The following is a 20,100-nucleotide window of genomic DNA, read 5'->3' on the forward strand; positions in this document are numbered from 1 at the left end:
ATTTAAAAAAATTTTTTTAAAGATTTTGTGGAGCCCCATGCAGGACTCGATCCCAGGGCCTTAGGATCACAACCTGAGCTAAAGGCAGATGCTCAACCACTGAGCCACCCAGGTGCCCTAAAACCCTATTTATTAAAAAAATAACACAACTTCGGATTGCCAATCTGGCCCAGATCTGTGAGTATATTCTGAATACTCTTGTTGGAGTGGAATGGGAATAGAGGCACACCTCTCAGCAGCTAGGGGTGAGTGGGCCTTGCAAATTTGCATTAAATGAACAGCCACCAGCAGCAATGGCTGTTACTACCAACTGCCTCTCAAAAGAGAGAACACAACACCGAACGCAGTAACAAATAGCCCTTTGGGATTCTGGAGACCCAGCGGATTTCAGCAGAGCTGAACTGGAACTTGAAATGCTCCAATGGCACCATAATGAACTTGGGATGTGTTACATACCAGAGGCCTTGCTTAAGTGACCCCCCTTCCCTCTGTTGGATCTCACATTTCCATACGTTCCCCTATACCTCTGAGGACCCTTGCTTCTGGGACTTCCTGCTTTCACAAGAAAGAATGTATTTAATGTAATGATTGATCAGGATCATGAGTTGCCAAGTTTCATTTTTTTTTTAATAATAAGAGTTTAAAATATTCTTAGACACACCTAGTTGGCAAACACCACTGACGTCCACTTTCCCGTGAGTTCACACATAAGCTAGCCAGCACCTGGGTGTCGGCTGGCCCCCTTTGGCACCAGAACACAATAATTTATTAAGTTTCAATACTTAATAAGTGTGCACAAATATCATGCAAACATATGCCCATACTCACAAACAAAAAGTGTATTAGAGTCGTAGACGTATACAAAACATCTTGTAAACAAAAGGAAAGAGGTTGGCATTTTCTGTACAAAATATGCAGGTTTTTCTTTTTCTTTTTTTTTTTAATAATCTGTAAGATGCATCATACTTCTGGCATTTTCAAAAAGTGAAAACTGTATAAAAATAAATATTCTATGTACAAACACACACACAGGCCAATCCCAGGTTAGAGGCATCACTGCAAAACAAAAACACACAAAACGATGTAGAGTTAGTGTTCATGGGTCTCTGGGTGTCTATTTCCCTTGTGGGAAAGGAGGGTGCTCTTTGCAGGTTTGGGGTGGAGGGCAGCTCTGGATGGGGGAACCATGGCCCCCCGGGGGAAGATCCTGGTGCTGTCTGCACCCCCAAAGCAGAAAATCATTTTCGCCTTCCTGTCACCCCCTTCTTGGACACTAGAGGGCACCTGCTCCCCATGTGGCCTTTGAAGGTGCCTCTTTTGATGAATTATTGCATCTTCACAGACTGAACCTATGGCGTGAACCAACAGACAGGAGGCTCTCTGGTTGCTTCCCCAAGACACTGCAGCTCTCGATAGTGGCTCTTCTTCCCCTCCTAAGCTCAACCACTTCCATCTCCTAACCATCAGCAGCAATTGTGAAGAAGGAAATCTTGTAAACACCTCATTCGATGCGCTTCTTCCCTGTGTTGATGGAGTTTTAACCAGGTCTAGGGGAACCCACCAAAGGGATGAGGCATGGCTGGAGGGGTGGGTTCTCAGGGCGCCATCTCCCTTGAGACTGAGCTTTCCCTTTCTCTGGTCAAGGATGTGTTGGGTACCTGGGTGCATAGGGACTCCGCCTTGGGCCTGGTGGAGCCATCCTGGTGGCTTCACTACTTTTAACTCAGTCCTGTGAACTGATGAGACTCTGGGCATTTAGCACAGAGGAGCTCTTCGTCTGACTGTTAGTGTGCTCTGCTGTCACTGAGACAGGGCTAGATTAGCTAAGCACAAACTCTTGGACATGCTGGGGTCTCCAGCCCTTTCATGAGGACAAACCAACACCTTGAGACCATGTGGGATTGTGAGCAATCTCAGCGGGAGCAGGGTGGAGGGAGGCCGCAGAGGGAGGGTGAGCAGCACGGCAGCTGCTACCTTTGCTTCGGACCTGACTGGGCTTCTGGATTAGCAAACTGATGGCCCTTGTCAAGTTGACACACAAGTCCTACAGCCCAGCTCCTCCTGAGGTCCCACTCAGTCAGGGCTCTGACTGAGTGGGGTGATTTCATGCGGGGGCAAAGCCCTGTGTTGTCAGCTTTAATAATGGTGAAGGGGCAAAGAAATGAAACTCACTACCGGTAGGAATTCTGGGACCTCAGGAGAGGCTGGGCTGAAGGACTTGTGTGTGCAAGCATGAAGCTCTGGCAGCTGAAGTTCAAGGGAGAAGGGTAGAGTAATGGACCGGCCAGTCTCTACGAGGAGGTAGAGAAGCTGTGTGAGGGTACAGGTTAAGCAACACAGATTTCCGACATCTGGATAAATGTCACCATGTGGCTTAATGGCTTCAGTGACCACGTATGAACACTGTGAGAATTGCTACTGGTAACTAATTTTCAAATTAGTTGGTCCAGTAGTCCTTGGAGGAAAGGTGCTGAGCAGATTAACCACATCACGCATAAAGATGTCAGCTGTGTGGCTACATGGAAATTTCATACTCGAGGGTCTGCTGAGGCCTTAAAAGGCATTTTTTAAAAGTTCTCTGAGTGCAGTGTGTGGGATGTCTAATGGGCACCTTTGGGATCGTTCAAGGGGAAGGGTAAGTGGTGATTGTTCCTTTGGGATCGTTTCTTTCTCGACCTATGTCATTTGCAGAGAGGCCCAGGACGGAAATTGCATGTGCTTAATCACACTTGAGAATGGAGCCGCAAGTACACCAGTGCCCCCAAGAAGCCGCAAACCGCTGGGCAGCCTTACCTTGTTCCAACAGCCCTGGACCGGTAAGCCGTCTTCACCCTGCAGTGAGGAAGGAAGGCAGACGGCTCAGACTCTGACACAGCTCCCCAGGCAAGTGGGATGGTGTGGGGTGGGGAGACAAGGGCCACAGATACTGTGGCAGCGGATCAGGACACAGCCCATCTGTTGTCTACTTCTCTGCTCCAGGGCAGAGCCTCGGAAGGGGGGGAAGCAAGCCAGGGGGACTTCCCATTGACTAGGGTCACCTGTAGTTACAGTGCAAGGCCAGGAGGGGCTGCCCCAGCCTGTGGGGTCAGCGGGCAGGGTGACCTGAGTGCCCTGTTAAGGACAGCCCTAAGCCCCGCGGGTCTCTGCTCTGGCTGGACTGAACACCAGGTGCTCTCGGGTAAGTCGCTCAGCACTTGGTGGCCTGTCTCTTCCTCTGCAAAACCTGGGGAAGGCACGGCTGTATGAAATGGTCGCTAAGATGCCCCCAGTCTTGGTTGCCTCTCTTTCTTAGCAGTAGGAGGACGTGTAGGCAGGTCCCTTCTGATAATCAATAAGGAGGAAGACGGGACATGAAGGGGCAAGCATCCTCACAGGTATTGCAACGTGGTCCTGAGATACAAAATGGGGAAAATGGAGCTGAACTGGGACAAAGATCTGGTTTTCAGTATGTGTCTACTCGAATCGCAGCCCAGATTCTAGAACTCACACTCCAGGGCACAGAAAGGATGGACACAGGGTTTCAGGGGACCGGAGCCAGTGGTCAGCCCAGAGGAGGGTGAATGGGAGCCCTCTGTGCCCCAGGCCGATTTCATCACCATGGCAGGTGCCTAAACCTCTCACCTGGCATTCCGCAGGCAGCCGGCCCGACCCAGAGGCCGAAGAAGCCTGGTTATCTTGTACTGAGATAGATCCCCCCGCCCCCCAAGTCCACGATAACACAGCGCAGGAGACCGGGAGAAGACCAACAATGAGAAACATGACAGGGAAGATATAGACACTTCTACAGCAAAATTAATAGACGAAGGACACATCGATATGGGATGTTACTTGGAGAAAACCCCGGTTTGCATGAAGGACCAAATAAAGATGACCTTCATTGTCCCCTTTGGGTCAGGGAGGGTCCGCAGGGGAAGGTGGTACATTCCAGGGCTTCATGAAGACCTTCTGCCCCTTTCCCCAGCCCGCCACGGTGCAGCACTTCACATGGACTCTGGAAGGGAGAGGAGCCTCCGAGGGCCACGGCGGCATTCCCATTGGCACATGATGGTGACAGGGGCACAGAGGGGCGTGAGGCAGGCAGAGGGAGGGTGGGAAAGAGGAGCAGGTGGCTGGGGCTGCAGCAAGCAGAACTCACGGAAGGCATGTGGCAGACGGGAGACCTGGCTGGTGGTTAGTGGAGGTGCTTTGGAGGGACCGGGAGTCCTGTGGTTGCATGCTCGGGTTGCATGCTCAGGTTGCATGCTTGGGTTCATCTGGCCGGGTGATGGGGAAGTGGGGTGGCGAGCAGGGATTTCAGAGATGGGGAAACAGAGAGCAAGCTACTCTGCGCTCTTCTTGTGTTGTGTATACTGGTCCTAAAATTCTCTTCATGGAGCTCTGTGGTCACGTCGCAGGGTCACACAGCATAGTTTCTCATAACTTGCCCTCTTGTCTTTAGAGAGAATTCCCATGTGACCCTGGGGCGGGATGTGGGACCCAGAGTCCTCATCTGGGGACATGCATGGAGAGGGTTCCTAAGTGCCTCCCCATCTCCTCCCTTCTTTTCCTCAATGACACCCCCAACCTTTCTATTCTCTTCCAGACTTGCCAGTGGTGAACCATTTAAAGATGAAAGGAAGGGAAACCAAGGGAGGATCTTCTAGTGTCTTCCAGGGTTTCAGCAAAAGGGATGAACCCTTTAGCATCTAAAAATCCTGATCTTGGACCATCCCCTGGTTCTGGGGGTATCACTGGGGCAGCGACCCCAGACCCAGCCTGGAAGAACAGGCAGGGTGGCCCCGTCCCCTACTTCAGTTCTAGAACTTCTCAGTCCACCTGTGTTTATGAATATGCTCGTCTGTCCTGTGCCACCTCCTGAGAGATGGTGGAGCGGGAAGGGGGGTGGGACCGGCTCAGGCATCTCATTCAAGGGTTTTGCCAGGCGCTCAGCTGATGCTTGCCGAACCAACCACAGTGTGTGAAGGAAGAGAAGTCACAGTTGCTAAGAACCTGTCCAGAGAATCCGCTTCCCTAGGTTTCTTTCTGGGGGCAGGTTTGGCTGGAAGCAGCTGTGAAAGGAGCTAATATTCCATTATATATATAATGTGATGTATATCACATCCTCTTTAGCAGATGCAGCCAAAGCTGGCTTTGGGGTCGAGTAGGATGGCTTGCATTCAGAGGATGTGCTTTTGAAGCAGCTGCAGGAAGAAGCCAAGAAACCATCCTGGCAAACTTTGCATGCTCAAGGGGGCATGGTGGGAGCCCTGGAGGACCAGCCAGGGCAGGGTGACCCTTAGAGAAAAGGGGCAGGAGGCGTGCGGTGATGGTGGGGGTGGGGGTGGGCGTCCGGGGAGACATGCAGGCAAGAACCACACACGTGGGGAAGCCTGAATCGGCCATGCAGGCAGGGGATGGTGATGCCATACCAATGGGCATGGGGCATCCAGTCCGTCCAGCCCTGGTAACCCCGGCTCCCCTTTCTCTCCTTTAAAACCTCGGTGTCCCTGTTCACAAAACCAACCACGATGATTATTTAGGTCAAGGCTGGCCAGCTCCGACTGTGGAGTGGAGAGGCCGAAGTCCTACCCCAGCCAGGATGCAGGACCCTGCAGGTATCTACAAGTAGGGCCCAAATCTCAACTGATTCCCAGTTTCCAAACTCAGCTTTTGTGCATTCTTTGGCTTCCTCACGAGCTGAGCTTTGGAACATGTACAACCAGCCCCCTCTCCGTTTAAAGATTCACTTGGAATAATCACAGATGAACTTCAAATTTAGTGCATCATAATTTGCAGAACCTTCAAACGGATTGTGAAGGCAGTTGAGAAGCCCAGCTCACGAGCCCCAGATCATTCCTAATAAGCATGTTTGGGGGTGCTTCCTGGGGGGTAGTCCATCTACTGACTTTGGTCTGCTGGCTAGTGGGCATTGGGAGGCCGTATATTAAAGGCCTCCTTTCTGGCCTTGTTCTACCCCAGGGGCATAGATGGACACCCAGGTCCGAGTGTCCTGCATCCTGACAGAGGATTCCGACAGCTTGAACTGTTGGCCACAGAGGTGGTCACAAAACGAAGAAGGCAAATGTTTGGCTCACAAACGCTACACTGGCTTCCAAAGCCATCCTGGAGCAAAGAGTTGAAGCCTGCTCCAAAATCCCTTTCCTTGGGAGTAAGTTCTTATTTCCATACACCAATTGTTCTGCATCTTCAAAGGAAAGGGATTTAGCCAGAATGACTTGCAGCTGTGGTTGGAGGGTACCACCAACAGCGCAGATTCTCCTTGGCCAAGTGAACAGACTTGGTAGCATCAGTGTAGACAGTCACTTGTCGTCTTAGCTTATTTGCCGTCTTCGTTTCCAACTTGCAAACCTCAAGGAAGAACACCAGAACAATGCAAGTGATAAATGAAGACATACCAACGGGCAGGGGGCATCTAATCCAGGCGCTCCTTGGTCTCCCTTATCCCCTTTGGGCCCTCTAGAGCCTTTCTTCCCCCTCTCCCCCTGCAAATAATGGTTTAGTCCGAGAGAAAAAAATAACATCAAAACTTTAGGATCATTCACGTGTTATGGTTAGAAACAGAAAAAGGAAAAAAAAATAGCATCTCTTAATTAGGATATTCTTCCCAATTGGATTTGAGGCCAGCACCCCTCCCCATCTCTCTAGAAACTGGGAACTTTGGCTAAAGCTGGTGGGGGCGGGGAGAGGAGGAAATCGGACCTGGGGGTTCAGAGCTGGAAGGGGAGGGAAATGCAGTGGAAGTTATTTGGGGTCAGTTTTGCTTATATGGAGCCCAAAGTGGGCCTGTGATCAACAGAGGGACCGATTTCCTTCTCTTGGAAGGATTCGTTTTTGAAAGACTTTGAACTGACAACTTTTGTCCCAATAGGTTTTCTTCTCTTTGATATTCTATTAGGAAGCAAGATCATTTTATTTAGAGCCGTGGTGTGTGTGTGTGTGTGTGTGTGTGTGTGTGTGTGTGCGTGCATACACAAGTGTGTGTGAACACGGTCCACGTGAATGTGTGCACATACACGTCTGCACGTATGGGTGTGTGATTGTGTGCTTGGGCAGGTGTCTACAAGTGTATGCATGTGCATGAGTGTACAAGTGTATACATGTACGTGTGTGTCCAGGGCTCCTGGTTAACCCAGGCTCTCAATCAGGTCCTCTCATCGTATGTCTGTCTCTGGTCCACCCTGGTCTGAATCCGAGGCAGCTATTTGTATATAGAGAAGCTGGTTCAAGGAACTCTTCTGTTTCTGAGAAACTTGGTAAGCATCATCTTTCTAAATCGAACCCCATTTTGTACATATCAGGATCACTCTCTATTTCAAGAAGGGCTGTGGGGAAGAGTTCGTGATGAATTTGAGTTTGGATTTTCATGTTGGGTCTCCTTGTAAAGGGGCCAAATGTGCCCATGGGGCGTCTTCTTGGGAACGGTTCTCCTCTACTACAGGAGGCTGACTGTCTAATGTTGGGGGGTTCCTCGTGCTACTCGAGGTGGATGAGGCCTTGAAGGCAGGTGGCACAGTGATCAGAAGAAAGCCTTGGAGCCAGAGCGGGTCCTGCCTCTTACCAGCAGTGTGTCTTTGGGAAGTTACTAAACCTCTCTGAGCCTTATTTTCTTCACCTGTAGAACGTGGATAATAACACCTGCCTCAAAACTTTGTTGTGATGTCTTTGTGCACGTTAAGGACTTACTAGTGGCATAGAGTATGTGCTCGTAATGAGAGCTGCTTCATGATGATTACAGTAGTGACGACTACTTCTCACGAGCCAGTGCTGGAGCGAGGCTGCCGCCAGCCATATGACCTGGCATGTCTACTGTGTTCCCGTAGTGGAAGGCTCCACAGTTCCTGAGGGGGAGGTCAAGGACAAGAATATTTTTTATGTTTCTCTGAATCTTTGGAAACTCCTCAAATGTCTTGATTCCAGAGGTTTTCTGTAATTGCCAGTGGCTTGTTCTGAGTGAATTTTCTAAAGTGCAAACGCTGACTTGGAAAATGATGCATTCAAGAGGAAATGTGTATATGCGTATTAGGTGTGAGGCTCTGAGCAACACCCACCAAGGGGAACGTGATGGCATGAATAGCCTCCGAGTAGGTGGGCCAGCAAAACCCCTAGCTGTTGGGCTGGGAAGCCCCATGTAAATCTTCCTCGCAATGTGGTCCCTCGTTCTCCTTGGGTCAGGCCAGTGTAGGAGTGAACACAGTTTTCCACGTCCAGAGGGTGGGCAAGGATCCTGAGCAAGGAATTGGTGGAGATGAGGTTTCAGGTTCCGGATGATTTGCCTATGGGCAACAGAGGGGAGGCGGTGGTCCTGACTTTCAGGGTGGGTAGCTGGCACCATGGGCCCATGTTCTAAGGGCCCAGGAAGTGGCTCTAAAGTGGGGGTCCTAGCTTCACCTACATCCTCCCTAACTCCCAGCCCCAAAGAGTGGCATGAAAGAGGCCCTGCAGAGAGGGGTTCTAGGTAGGGAAAGGGCAGATAGATGAAAGTCAAGCAGCAGAGGTTTCTTTAAAAAATAGAGATATATTGATTTTAAGTTGAAGCTGGGAGAGTGGAGGGGGAAGATGGGAGGCTTGGGGTCTGGCAGTGGGGTGAGTGCATCTGCAGGGAGAAGTATTGAAGGAGTGAAGGAAGGAAGAGTCCGGCCTCGGCCAAAGGAGATAACGGAGGGAGGAGAGGTAAGGAGGCCATGGGGGCCTGGCTGAGCAGGTGACTCATACATGCACCCCATGCACAGGCACCCCAGATGAGGCGTCTCACAGAGTGACAGCAACCGCCCTGCATGCATGCAGACCTTCCAGTTGGCTGGCTTGCAGGCAGCTCCACCGCTGCACCCTAACTTCCCGATGCCATGTGCCAAATTCATGCCACCCTTTATTTTTTTCCCTCCCCCTTCCCCTTTTTAAAAGTAGGCTCCGTGCTTGAACTCACGACCTCGAGATCGAGACCTGAGCTGAGATTAAGAGTCTGACGCTTAACCCACTGGGCCCCCCAGGAGCCCAGGGCCATCCTTTATCGTGTGATGAACTTTTTTATCCTAAACATGGCTTCCAGGCCAAAATCCCAGGGCTGTTAGGGGTCAGAGTGTCCCTTGTGATAAGGACAGGACATTCTTTCCATTGCTGTGTGTATCCTCTTAGAAAAATGGCCTGTTTGGAGCTCTGGGCCTTGTGGGCTACTACAAGGACCTTCTTCCTTTCATGTCCTGCCTTCTGTTGCCTGGTGGGACACAGAGAAGGGTCATTTTGAGATGGTGTCCCCATTCACTGTAAGATGGAGCAATGGGCTTGTGGTGCACCCACCAGGGCCTCTCTGACGATGACGACAACAGGCCCAGGTGTGACACCCGGTGCAGTATGAGAGCTGTCTCAGGCAGCCACCTTCTCACACATGGTGGTGGGTGGGGTTGGGGATCGGGACACCTGCAGCTTTGCCTTCACAAGTCACAGTGAGGCTTCTACCTAGAATGGCATCTAAGCCCTTCTGGCTTTCTCCTTTGACCAAAGTGTCATGAGTTTCCCGGCCTCAGGAAAATGATCTGTCCATGGCAAAGCACCGACTCTGCGCTTTGGAACTTCCTTTGTCGGGAAGACTTTATTACTAAGCCGTCGCATCTCCCTGCAAAAGGTCTGTTAGGGCCAGCGGTATAAAGAGGTCTGTTTAAGGAGGCGAGATGCAGGATGGGGGGGTCTTCCAGGACATTCTAACAACCCGAGAGTCAGATCTCTTGAGTGGAGGACACAAACTGTTCCGTGGTTTGGAAACCTGCTCTTTGGAGTAAGTCAATTATTCTTTATGGCTTACTCGAAAGTAGGTTCATGCAACTTGACTGTTTTCTGGACTTGAGTTGTACTAAGTGACATATTGGCCAGTTTATAGTGGGGTGGGGGAAGGGTTGTAAAACTTCCTTAGGAAGGAGATGTGGAGAAGCAGCATTCCTCCACTGATTCCTGGGACCTTACTGGTTTATTTGATAACCCCAGATGCCTACCTCAGCGCCTCCAGGCCCCTGCCACCCCTCCACCTGTGACAAGGGCATTTGCCTGCCCTGCCTCCACCTCTAGGGCAACGTGATCACCGCCACCCAAGGACTAGTTTTTCAGCTTTCCAATGACTCTCTGCCATAAGCCAACTGAAAAAGTCTTAAGAAATAGTTTAAAAGTATTAATTGAATGTGATAAAGACAACCAGAACACTTTAGAAATAGATTAGAAAGGAGATTAGTATGCCAGTTAAGAGGTGGAATGATCAATTTTTTTTAGTGGCCTCAATTCTTTGATGGCACAGTAAGGAAGGTGGGCTTCCCAGCCTGCCTTCCTAGCCAGCACCTTCCTGGAAATAGGTCTGATAATTCCAGTGGTTTCTAGACTTGATCTTCCATGGAAAGTTTGGGAGGGGTCACTCTGCCTGCTTCTTATTTATAGAATATATGGAACATATTGAGTTACTTTCCACCAGCTGCCAAAAAAGGAGAATTTAGGGATATAAAAGAGTTCAATAAATATCTTAAATGGAAAAGCCTAGAATTGGTGGAAGATATAAGCATACAGATTCTGGCACTTTCTATTCATGATCATGGCTATCAGTGTTCAAAGATCATCTGGAAGACCTGGGATCTAGGAGCCACTTGCTCTGCCTCTAATGCTCTGTGTGAGCTCAGTATATTTTGTCGTGGTTCTGGCCTGCCTCTCCATCTGGTCTTCCACTTGTTCTCTTCTCCCTCTAAGACCCCAGGACACCATGACCTGCTAGTAGATGCACTGGGGTGTCTAGGCACTGTGGGTCACACTCTGGGGACTACTGTGATGAAGCAGCAGATGAGACATTCTGTGAACCGACCCACAGCTCATCTCTTGGTCAAATGCAGTTAAAAGGTCCCTGCAGGCCCCAGATGTGGCATGTGTCATATACATGGTGTGTGTCACATCCTACCACATGGCCATGGGTGCTGTGGACATTCAACAGCTGTGTCCTGGTGATGACAGCAGAAATCAAAGGGACAGCCAAGGACCTCAGAAGGTGCAATTCATTTCATGGTCCTGCGGACCCTTTCCAAGAGAAATGAGGGCTGTGACACTTTTTTAAAGGGTTGGCTGCTTACAACAGCTGTCTGCTTGTGCTTGGAACTGGAATTTATTTCTCTCTCACCAGTGGCCTGGGCTGCTTGGCGAAATGAAGTCTCAGAAGGCTATGACCAGGCAATGAGGGGTCTAAAAAAATACCATTCAGGGATCCATTAGCAGGGCACTGTAGAGAGAGTGGGCACGTGACTCCCGTTGCTGGATGGCAACGCTAATCTGATGGCCACCGTGGGATTTGATCTCCACTAGTCATGTGGAAAAATCCATGCTTCCATTTCAGGATTAGCCCCGGGCTGCCTGCACGCTACAGAGTAAGCTCCTCACTATAAAACCTTGTAATTTAGGATGATTTACCAGGAAGAAGTGTATTTGCCAATGTTGGGTCAGGAATCCCCAATTGATCATTCCACCACATCATGAAGGCATTAAGTAAGCAGAGCCAAAGTGCAAGGGCTCAGACTCACCCGGTTTCCTTTGTCCCCGGGTGGTCCGTGTAAACCCTGCAATAAATCCCAGAAATGAAGACACATTAATGAGGAAAGACAGGATGGCCATCCAGGCCTTCCTTCCAGGCTCATAAGGTCTTCACCGATGCCTAATTCACCAGAGACAGGCTTCGATATCCCCATTGTACTGAAGGGGGACAAAGGGACTTGACCTCAGGACACATCTGGGCTTTGCCCAGAACACGGTTCTGGTTTTCTCGCTCTGCAGCCAAGGCCCTGGACCACAACCCTGTTCTAGTTCACGGATGCCAGTGAGCAGCAGGTGCGGAGGACGTGGTCTGGGTGCAGAAAAGTCTCCTGCCAGAAGAGGTGTTTGCGTGGCTCTCCCGCCAGGCTCTTGCTAGAAAAGTAACCCCAAAGCTGTTCATACCCTCTTTGCAAGGTACGGGCTATTCTCCCTGTCTTCTGCTGGGGGAATGGCACAAGGCAAAGACTGGCCTGGGTTGGCTGGGGCAAAGCTGCTTGGGCAGCCAAGCATGGGACTGGTGAACAGATGTACAACCTCCAAGTGGGTGGGAGACAAAGGTCTTGGCTCTCTTAGGCCATCAGCTTTTATAACAACACAACAGAAAGTCTGCTGTAACTGGGAGGCAGTGTCTTGGGAAGGCTTCCCCTCTCATGAAACATCTCCTTCTTGCATTATAATGATCCGGATTTCCTTCTGCGACTCCTTGATGGCAGGGGCCATAGCACATTCATCTGTGTGACCCCCACTGTGGTGGGAGGGGCCCATATGCCTCTGCTACATCCCGTCAGATGGTCCGCATGGCTGAGGACCCAGTACCCCAAGGGGACCATGTGTCCTGAGGTTTGCCTCGGGCGGTGCCCAGCAGGGAAGCCCCACCACCAGTTGGCTGTTGGCAGCTTCCTCTGTCCTGGGGATCAGCATTCTCACTTGGCTCTGGATGTTAGCTCCAGGTCCTGGGTATTCTGTTTTGACAGGGTTTCTGGGAGGTGGGGGGATAGGTGGAGAGAAAGCTCCGGTCGCATGGCACTTACAGGAAGCCCAGCTGCTCCTGTTGGTCCTGTCATCCCAAGGTCACCTTTGCTGCCCTGAAACAGGAGAAAGAAACCCATGAGGCCTCCCTGACATGGTGACCACCTCTCACCCACCATTTATCTGTTTTTGTACGAAGCCCCGGGAAAGCTCTCTGGTCCCTCCAAAGAGCCCTCTATGATGCAAGGGCTCAGCAGAGGATGTGGCTGGTGTGGGCGCCAGCATGTCGAGGGGGCCGGGAGGCCCCTCACCCTCCCTCAACCAAGGCCCTCTGGAAAGACCGGACAGCGCCCCGAAGGTACGAGCTGGCCTCAAGTAGGAGCAGAGCGGGAGACAAGGAGCAGGAAATGAGCAGGGACAGGGACGGTGGGGACGAGAGCAAGAGAACTTCATTAAAGCCCAACTGTCACCCCTGAGAGCAGCCATCCTGGTCCCCAAAGTGGCTGTCATCTTAGGGAGGGAAGCCCGTGCCCCTCTTCAGGAGCTCCCTAGCACCCATCCCGCAGGGGTGTGGGCTGTGAGCCAGGGGGTCAGGGCCTCCCCTGAGGCAGAGAGCGGGACAGGTGCCCCAAAGAGGTCCAGCGCCCCCAGCAGCCCTCTGGTGGTCTATGCTCCAAACGTGTGGAAACCGAGGTCTGGCTGGGAAGAGTGGACCTGGATGGGACGGGAAGCTCTCCTCCTTCACTGAGCCAGGCCCCCACCAGCACCGCACACACACATTCACTCCCTGGGCTGCCGCCGTGGGACATGGCCTAACACCCTGGCCTCCCGACTTCTCAATGATGCCAGGATTTTCTTACACTACTGTGACTGCATTCTATGCTGCCTCCCTAAATCGTCGCAAGGCTTAGGTGTGTCTGCCCCCAGTAGCGCCTGGGGCCTGGCCAGCTTGAGCCAGGTGACCAGGAGCTGAACACAAGAAGTCTTCTGTCTGTCTGCTCATAGCAATAGAGCGAGCACCCCAGGCGGCCAGCTCCCCCACAGGCTGCTGTGAGGGTCACCAGGAGAGGACACGGATGGGACACTGGCTTATTTAGGGGGAACGGGTTGGGGCTGAGGGCCTTCAGCTGGGCCGGGGCCCCTGCCCTGCTCCGGGTGTGCAGGCTCCTTGGTGACCGAGCACTCACCCTCTCGCCCTTTGGTCCCGCTGGGCCTGGAACTCCGATTGGTCCTGGCGTACCCTGGGGAGGTGAAAGAAAGCAGAGGTGAGGGGCCTGCTGCCAGAACTGGGGTGGGGAGCCCCGGAGCCCCGCCCGGTGCTGCAGATGAGCAAGGTCCAGAGGCCCATTTTCAGGGTTGGCGAGGCCAGGCTCGTTCAGGGCAGTCATTGGACTGGGGTGAGTTCCTGTTTGGGGTGGGGGCCTCGGGCAGAGAGGCCTCCCCCTGCCTCAGAGCCAGATTTGAGGAGGGAAACCCTTTTGCTTCACAACCAAGCTTGCCAAGGCTGAAAACGGTAGGAGAACTGCTGCTTCGTTGGCTCCCTGAAGCGCTTGGGAGGGGTGGATGCCATCCCAGGGTGGGGGCGGGGGCTGGCACCAGTTTGCTGTTGCAGCTCCACATGCAGCGGGGAGAGGGGGGCCTTCATGCCACAGAGACCGATGCAGACGCACACACACAGAGGCAGGCACAGGGGGTCAGCCAGCCGCCGCTCCCCCTGTGGTCCCACCCCCCACCCCACTGCGGTCCCTTCAGCCTCCAGTCCCACTCCCCGGCCCTATGGGGCAGGCTGGCCTGGACAGTGGCCGACTGAGCTTCGGGGGTCCGCTGGCACTGGCCTGGCAGCTCCTGTGTCCTACTGGCTCCTGACTCAGGGCTCTGGGGGAGTCAGGATAGCTGGAGCCTTGGGGCCAGAGCCCAGGCTTGTTATGACACCATAAACACCTTCCCCAGGTTCCCGATTTCCCCCTGGACTAGATAGTGTCTATGTTTCAGAGCTTCCACTGCTCTGCCTCAGTGGCTACATTTCCTGCACAGACGAGGACCTGGGGATGTGGGGCTGGGTCATGGGCAGTCCCTGGTGCTGCTCTGGGGCACGAGCAAGTGGGGAAATGCTGATCTACTTTACAAGGGAAAAAAAGCAATAAGACATCCTCCATGCCCCCTTTGCAGCTATGAAGGAAGACTATGGGCATGTGTGACAAGAGCCTGTCAAAAATGAAACAGGCTTGATCAAGGCCATGGCTGAGAACTCCAGAGTCACTGGCCAGCTTCAAGTCAAGCCTTGAAGGCCAATCAACGCTGAGATATTGGAGAAGCTTCTTGGCTCTCTGAGGGTCCGTTTTCCCCCCTGTAAAATGGGGATGATGACATGAGTGTTTGCTTTTGAGACCGCTGCCTGGTTAAAATGGATGAACACACATCACACATTTGGCACCAACAAAAGTTAGTATTGGCAGGGCAGGGTTATTCTTCCTGTAAAACTTTCCCTTTAAGGTTGTGATATTGATTCAATGAGAAAAATAAAAGCTGAGGTCCGAAGGGGGGCAAATTCTATGAATTTGCACTGCTCCCCTCTGTCCAGTAAGAATGGAGCATGTAGTGGAGAAGATAGTTTTGGTTTCTCTGATTCCAGCCACAGGTCATCCCCCTCGTCCTGACTGGCCACCTGGGGAAGACACACTAGGTGTGGGGAGGGTGCTAAGGGAGGGGTTGAGGAGGAGCAAAGCCGTAATAATTCCCAGAAAAGCGGTCTAGTCTCCGAATGGGAGATCTATGGTGTGGCCTCCACACACGCGAGTTGGTCGGGGGGACTCGGGAAAGGATGGGGTCTTGGGCGAGCCACGTCCTCTCCTCTGCTTTAGGAGGGCACCTGCAATAGAGTGAGGCTCTGAGTGGGGTTGTTCTTGGTCTTCCCACTCTGAAAGCTCTAGGCTCCCACTGGCTTCAGTGGTGAGGTCCACCCCCAGGGCCCAGGGAAGGTCTGCTGGCCTTGTGCTTTGACATCTCCCCGTACCCCAAGGGCACGACCTCCCTCCCACAAATGAAACCCTGCAAATTCATCTTCCCCACCGAATGTCATTCCAGCCAGTTCAGTAGAACCTGGTCTTCTAGGCAGATCATGCATCTGTAGCCTCAAAAACATCCTGCAAGGGCCGAGCTGGGACTCCCTGGCTGGAAGGGGCTGGGCACATACACAGCTCTGGTTATGGCTCGTGGGCAGGGGAGTTCAGCCTCCTGGCCCCTGATGGTCAGTGATCCCTAGACCCAGTGGGAATGCCACTTCTCTAAAGACCTCATGGGGCGCTCTAGGAGGGGCCTGGAAGGTGGAGAGGAGAGGAGACACTCTCTTTCTGATGTTTTAGTTGTTTGTCACAAGAAGGGCCAGATGCCTTCTAGTCATGAGTAGGTGATGCCTGTTTTCTGGAATCAGAAAGAATGGAGGAAGAGGGGACCCTTCCTCCTTTGTTCTGTATGAACTCCTGTTGAGTGGCAGGGTGGCCATGGCACCACAGGAGGTGGCTGTAACATGCCCACAGAACCCTGAGCTGGGCCTGTCCCGTGTGATCCTAGATGCTACACCCGCTCTCACCCCCATACACACCAGAGGGGGCTACACAGGACTAGGAAGCCCTTGTGGGCAGACAGGAGATGGACAGAGCTCACAGCATGAAGACAACACAGCATGACGGGCACATACAGACACTGTCGTGTTTGGTGGGCATGAGTCATGGTCCCAACCCCTGGGGTTGAACTCCCAGGCCCCACTCCACCTTCTGTTGGGAACAGAGTCTGTGCTGCTGGAGCAGCTTTCCACCCCATGCCCAGCGGTCAGGAGATTCAGATTTGAGGCCCCTGGGTTCATACGATGGCCAGGGGAATTCAGATGAAGGCCATCCATCTTTGGCCAAGAGGCCTGGATGAGCACTTCTGACCTGAGCATAGACGGTACCTTTCTGGTGCTGGTGCTGGGATGAGGCATGACTCACTGGGAAAACGAGGCCACAGCGGGACAGGGACAGACGAGAAGGGTCACAGGCCGGGGGGTGGGGGATGGGGGTGGGCGCTGAAGGGTAACAGAGAAGTGACACTCACCGGTGGCCCAGGCCTGCCGTCCAAACCTGAAGCTCCCTGGACGAAGGGAACAGTTTGACCAAGAGAAGGGAAGGGGAGGAACGGGAGGGAGAGAAAGGGACCGGGGAGGGAAGAGGTGAGTGAAGCAGTGGCTCCAGACAGACACAAATGCTGGTCATCAAACAAAACGGGAGAAATAAGCTTGGGAGGACAGGTGATGGTATTCACACGGAAACCAACAAAAACGGACACTGAGTGCAGTGTGGCCAGCGGCGAGCAGGCCGGTGGAGAGCAGTGCAGACGGCTGTTCTGATCCTCTGTGCCCCCTGCCCCCTCCCTCCTGGTAGCCCCTCTCAGGAATCCTTCTCCCAGGGGGTCGCAGCGCTCCGGGGACACAGAAAGAGAGGTCACGGAAAGGTGTCTGGAACCAGAGGGGGTGCATCCTTCCCAGGACCAGTCTCACTGCCAAGGGACTAGCCTCCGTGGAAGGTGGGTTGTCTTCCCAGCCTCTCTGGCACAACTGTTGAGACCCGGCCAGGCTGGAGAACCCCCGAGAACATCGGTACTGGGGTACAGGACCTGGCCTGGGAACGTGGATAGACGCTGGCCCGCTTCTGCTCCAGCGGGGTGGTGGTGGCGGTGGTTGGGGTAGGCCCTCGGGTGTTCGTACTCACGATGCCTGACCTTTCTCTGGCACTGTGTGGTTTGCAAAGCTCAGCACAAACTCAATTCATTCCTGTTCTCCCAGACAAGGGCCCTTTTATAGAAAAAGGCTTTGGGGGCTGCTGATGGGGACAGAGGTCTAAGGCCATGTATGCTCTGGAATAAACTGGCCGGCAGGTAGGATGCTATTAAGACCCACTTGCTATGCAGGGTCCAGTGATATATGAGGTGGGGATAGGTGCTCTTGCTCTAATGCTGGGCTGGGAAGCTGCCCCCAGGGCCCACCTAGGGGAACCAGAGGGAAATTTATCTAGTGATTCCAATGGATCAAACCAGAGAGAAGGCAGTGGAGACAATCTAGCCCAGTAAGGATTGAGTTCTTAAAAACTGCTTCCAGCTGAGCCTCAGAAATGAGCCTAGGCCTCGGGATTTTAAAGGTGGGGGAATGCCCCCGAGCAAGGAAGGGTAGGGAATAAAGTGATGAGTAGTAGGATCCTACAGGGCCTTCCTTCTCCGTTTTAGGATCACAAAGTTCTGGGATGATCTTGACTCATGGCCTAGAGAGCTGTGGTTCTCAACCCCACGGCGACATCAGAATTTCCTGGGGGACACGTAAAATAATAGAGATGCTTGGGCCCTACCCCACCCCAATTCAACCAGAGTCTCCATGAGTGAGGCCAGGGTAATGGCATGTTTGAAAAGCTCCAGGCAACTCTAACGTGCAGTCAGCACTGAGAACCGCTCCCAAGGGGCAAACAGGAGGGACTCCATAGTATAGCCTGGAAAAACAGGCTGTTACTATATGACATAAAGTATTGGGGTGAAGCTGAAAATCAGAACTTTAACTAAATATCCACAACCTTTGTCTATGCAGTACCAATGGCGAGTTATCTTGAGGGATCCGGAGCAGAGGGCACAGTCTGGCAGTTTCCAGGCCATATGTGGGCCACTGACATATCTTGCATGGTCTACGGGTTGCAAGTAATTTTGATCTAACATTAGAAAATGGGGAGATATTGCATAAATTTCCAGGTTGTCCAGCTTCCTTGGAAAACTGAGACTATCCAGAAATACTGGGCCCTCATTCCTCTGAGACAACAGTCTGCCGAGCAGGAGAGGGACTGCTCTCCTCAAGAAGGGACACATGATCTCCAGTGTGCCATAGTCCTCACTACTCTCTCTTGTCTCTCAGGTCCTCGTTCATTGCCATTGATAGATATGCTTGCTGTGTGGTTTTCTTAAGCTAGCAAAAGAATTTCTCTGTACCCATGTCCCTACTTGAATGTTGACACGTTAAAGATAGACCGGCACTTGGTCTTTCCTCTGGCACTTTCTTTGTTTTATATAACCTGGTTGGTCTCTGTGCCATTTGCATCTTGACCCCCTGACTAAATTCTCTGGTGTTCTCTAGGGCACTGGGGCCATGAAGGCGGACAAGGAGAGATTCGTGATTGAGTCGGGGCAGGAAGGCCCTTTTCTAGTAAGGAGGACTTAAACATGCTGGACACAGCTTGAGACACGGGAAAATGTCTGCTAAAGTCATCAGTTTTCTATAGTCTGTAAGGCACATCAGCTCCTTAAATGTCCTACATTTGATGCACTAATGAGGCTGTAATCATACCTTTTGCTCTTGCTGTTTGGTTGCTGTGATTATATTAACCAGACCTTCAAGCTCTGCCAAGCTGGGGTAATTGGGCTTCTCTTTGTTCTCCTGCTCTTTATGGCTTCCCAGGGTGGGAACTGGCCTTGCGCCCAGGACAGAGGAAGCCCTCGTGGCTGGAATGAGCCCCTTTGCAAGGCTGTGGTCTTAGCGAAGGAGCGGCCTCTGGCATGGCCTAACCGCTGACTTCATGTGTGACCTCAAGTGACTCTTTCTTCTCTGGGCCCATCAGTAAAATGAGTAGAGGGATCACTAATGTCCCTTCCAGCTCTCGAATGGCAAACCACAAAGAGTGCCAGCCCCACCGGGGTGTGAAGGAGGATGAAGCCCAGGGCTCCAGGGTGGTGTTAGAGGGCACTCACCTGGACACAGGCGAGGCAGTGATGAGGCCGTGAGCCCACTGGAGCTTTGGGCAAAAGACTCGCCCAGGCCAGGCCCCACATCTGGAAATGTAGATGCCTCCTGAGCAGGCCCTCGCCCTGACCTGGGGTCTGATCTCAGGGCTGGCTGAGATGAGAGATCTGAGTGGCCTTAGCCTGCTGGGACCAGAGAACCTGCCTTTATGCAAGCTTTTCTGCTGTGGCCAGTGCTTAGGAGCAGAGATCAAGGGCTCTGCTGGGTCTCAGTGGGAAAATAGGAGGGAGATGGAGAACATTTGACCCTCTCATTGCTCCCAGGTCTTCCAAGGTTGGCTCCCATAAGGGCAGATTTTACTGCCTCTGAATCAGGCACATGTAGGGACTAAGGCTGTTCTCAGCCACGTGTGGCTCTCCAGCTGGGTGCTCCTTGCAGGGGGGTCCTGTCTTATTTAGCTCTGCATCCTCCCCACACCCAGGCCAGGACTTGGCCCAGAGGAAGCCCTTGGTAAGGGAATTAGAGCCTATGTTCTTGCCCAGGTGGGAAGGCAAACTGCACGGAGTTCTGGAATGCTCAGAACTTTAGAATCTCCAGTTTGGCAGCAGCCTTCTCCCAGGGTCCTGCACCCCACCCTAGCCTCCTTGTGACCACCCAGCTGGGCTCCTCCGAGGTTTGCTGGCTCTAAGATACTTACGGGTAATCCCAGTGGCCCCCGATCTCCTTTCTCTCCCTGGGCACCCTTCTCTCCTTTTGCTCCATCAAGTCCTGCTTCCCCTGAAGGAAAGGGAGTGGGGAGATCACAGAAAGGCATGTCTCAGACCACTTGTTCTTGC

The 20,100-nt window shown here is 52.5% G+C and overlaps 1 protein-coding gene across 1 annotated transcript in view; it reads right to left on the bottom strand.

The window, feature by feature from the left end:
* Positions 1 to 615: 615 nt before the first annotated feature.
* Positions 616 to 20,100, bottom strand: part of COL13A1 (collagen type XIII alpha 1 chain) — an 80,248-nt gene continuing 60,763 nt past the window's right edge. The window contains exons 31-38 of the mRNA XM_055325774.1: positions 19,962 to 20,041; positions 16,609 to 16,644; positions 13,704 to 13,757; positions 12,579 to 12,632; positions 11,538 to 11,573; positions 5,409 to 5,486; positions 2,794 to 2,832; positions 616 to 1,056 (exon numbers count right to left, since the gene is read on the bottom strand). Of these exons, the coding sequence (XP_055181749.1) occupies positions 1,054 to 1,056; positions 2,794 to 2,832; positions 5,409 to 5,486; positions 11,538 to 11,573; positions 12,579 to 12,632; positions 13,704 to 13,757; positions 16,609 to 16,644; positions 19,962 to 20,041 (380 nt within the window). The 3' untranslated portion in view covers positions 616 to 1,053. The remainder of the gene's footprint in view (positions 1,057 to 2,793; positions 2,833 to 5,408; positions 5,487 to 11,537; positions 11,574 to 12,578; positions 12,633 to 13,703; positions 13,758 to 16,608; positions 16,645 to 19,961; positions 20,042 to 20,100) is intronic.

The sequence above is a fragment of the Nyctereutes procyonoides genome, unplaced genomic scaffold, assembly GCF_905146905.1.
Source record: "Nyctereutes procyonoides isolate TBG_1078 unplaced genomic scaffold, NYPRO_anot_genome, whole genome shotgun sequence".
Classification (NCBI taxonomy): Eukaryota; Metazoa; Chordata; class Mammalia; order Carnivora; family Canidae; genus Nyctereutes; species Nyctereutes procyonoides.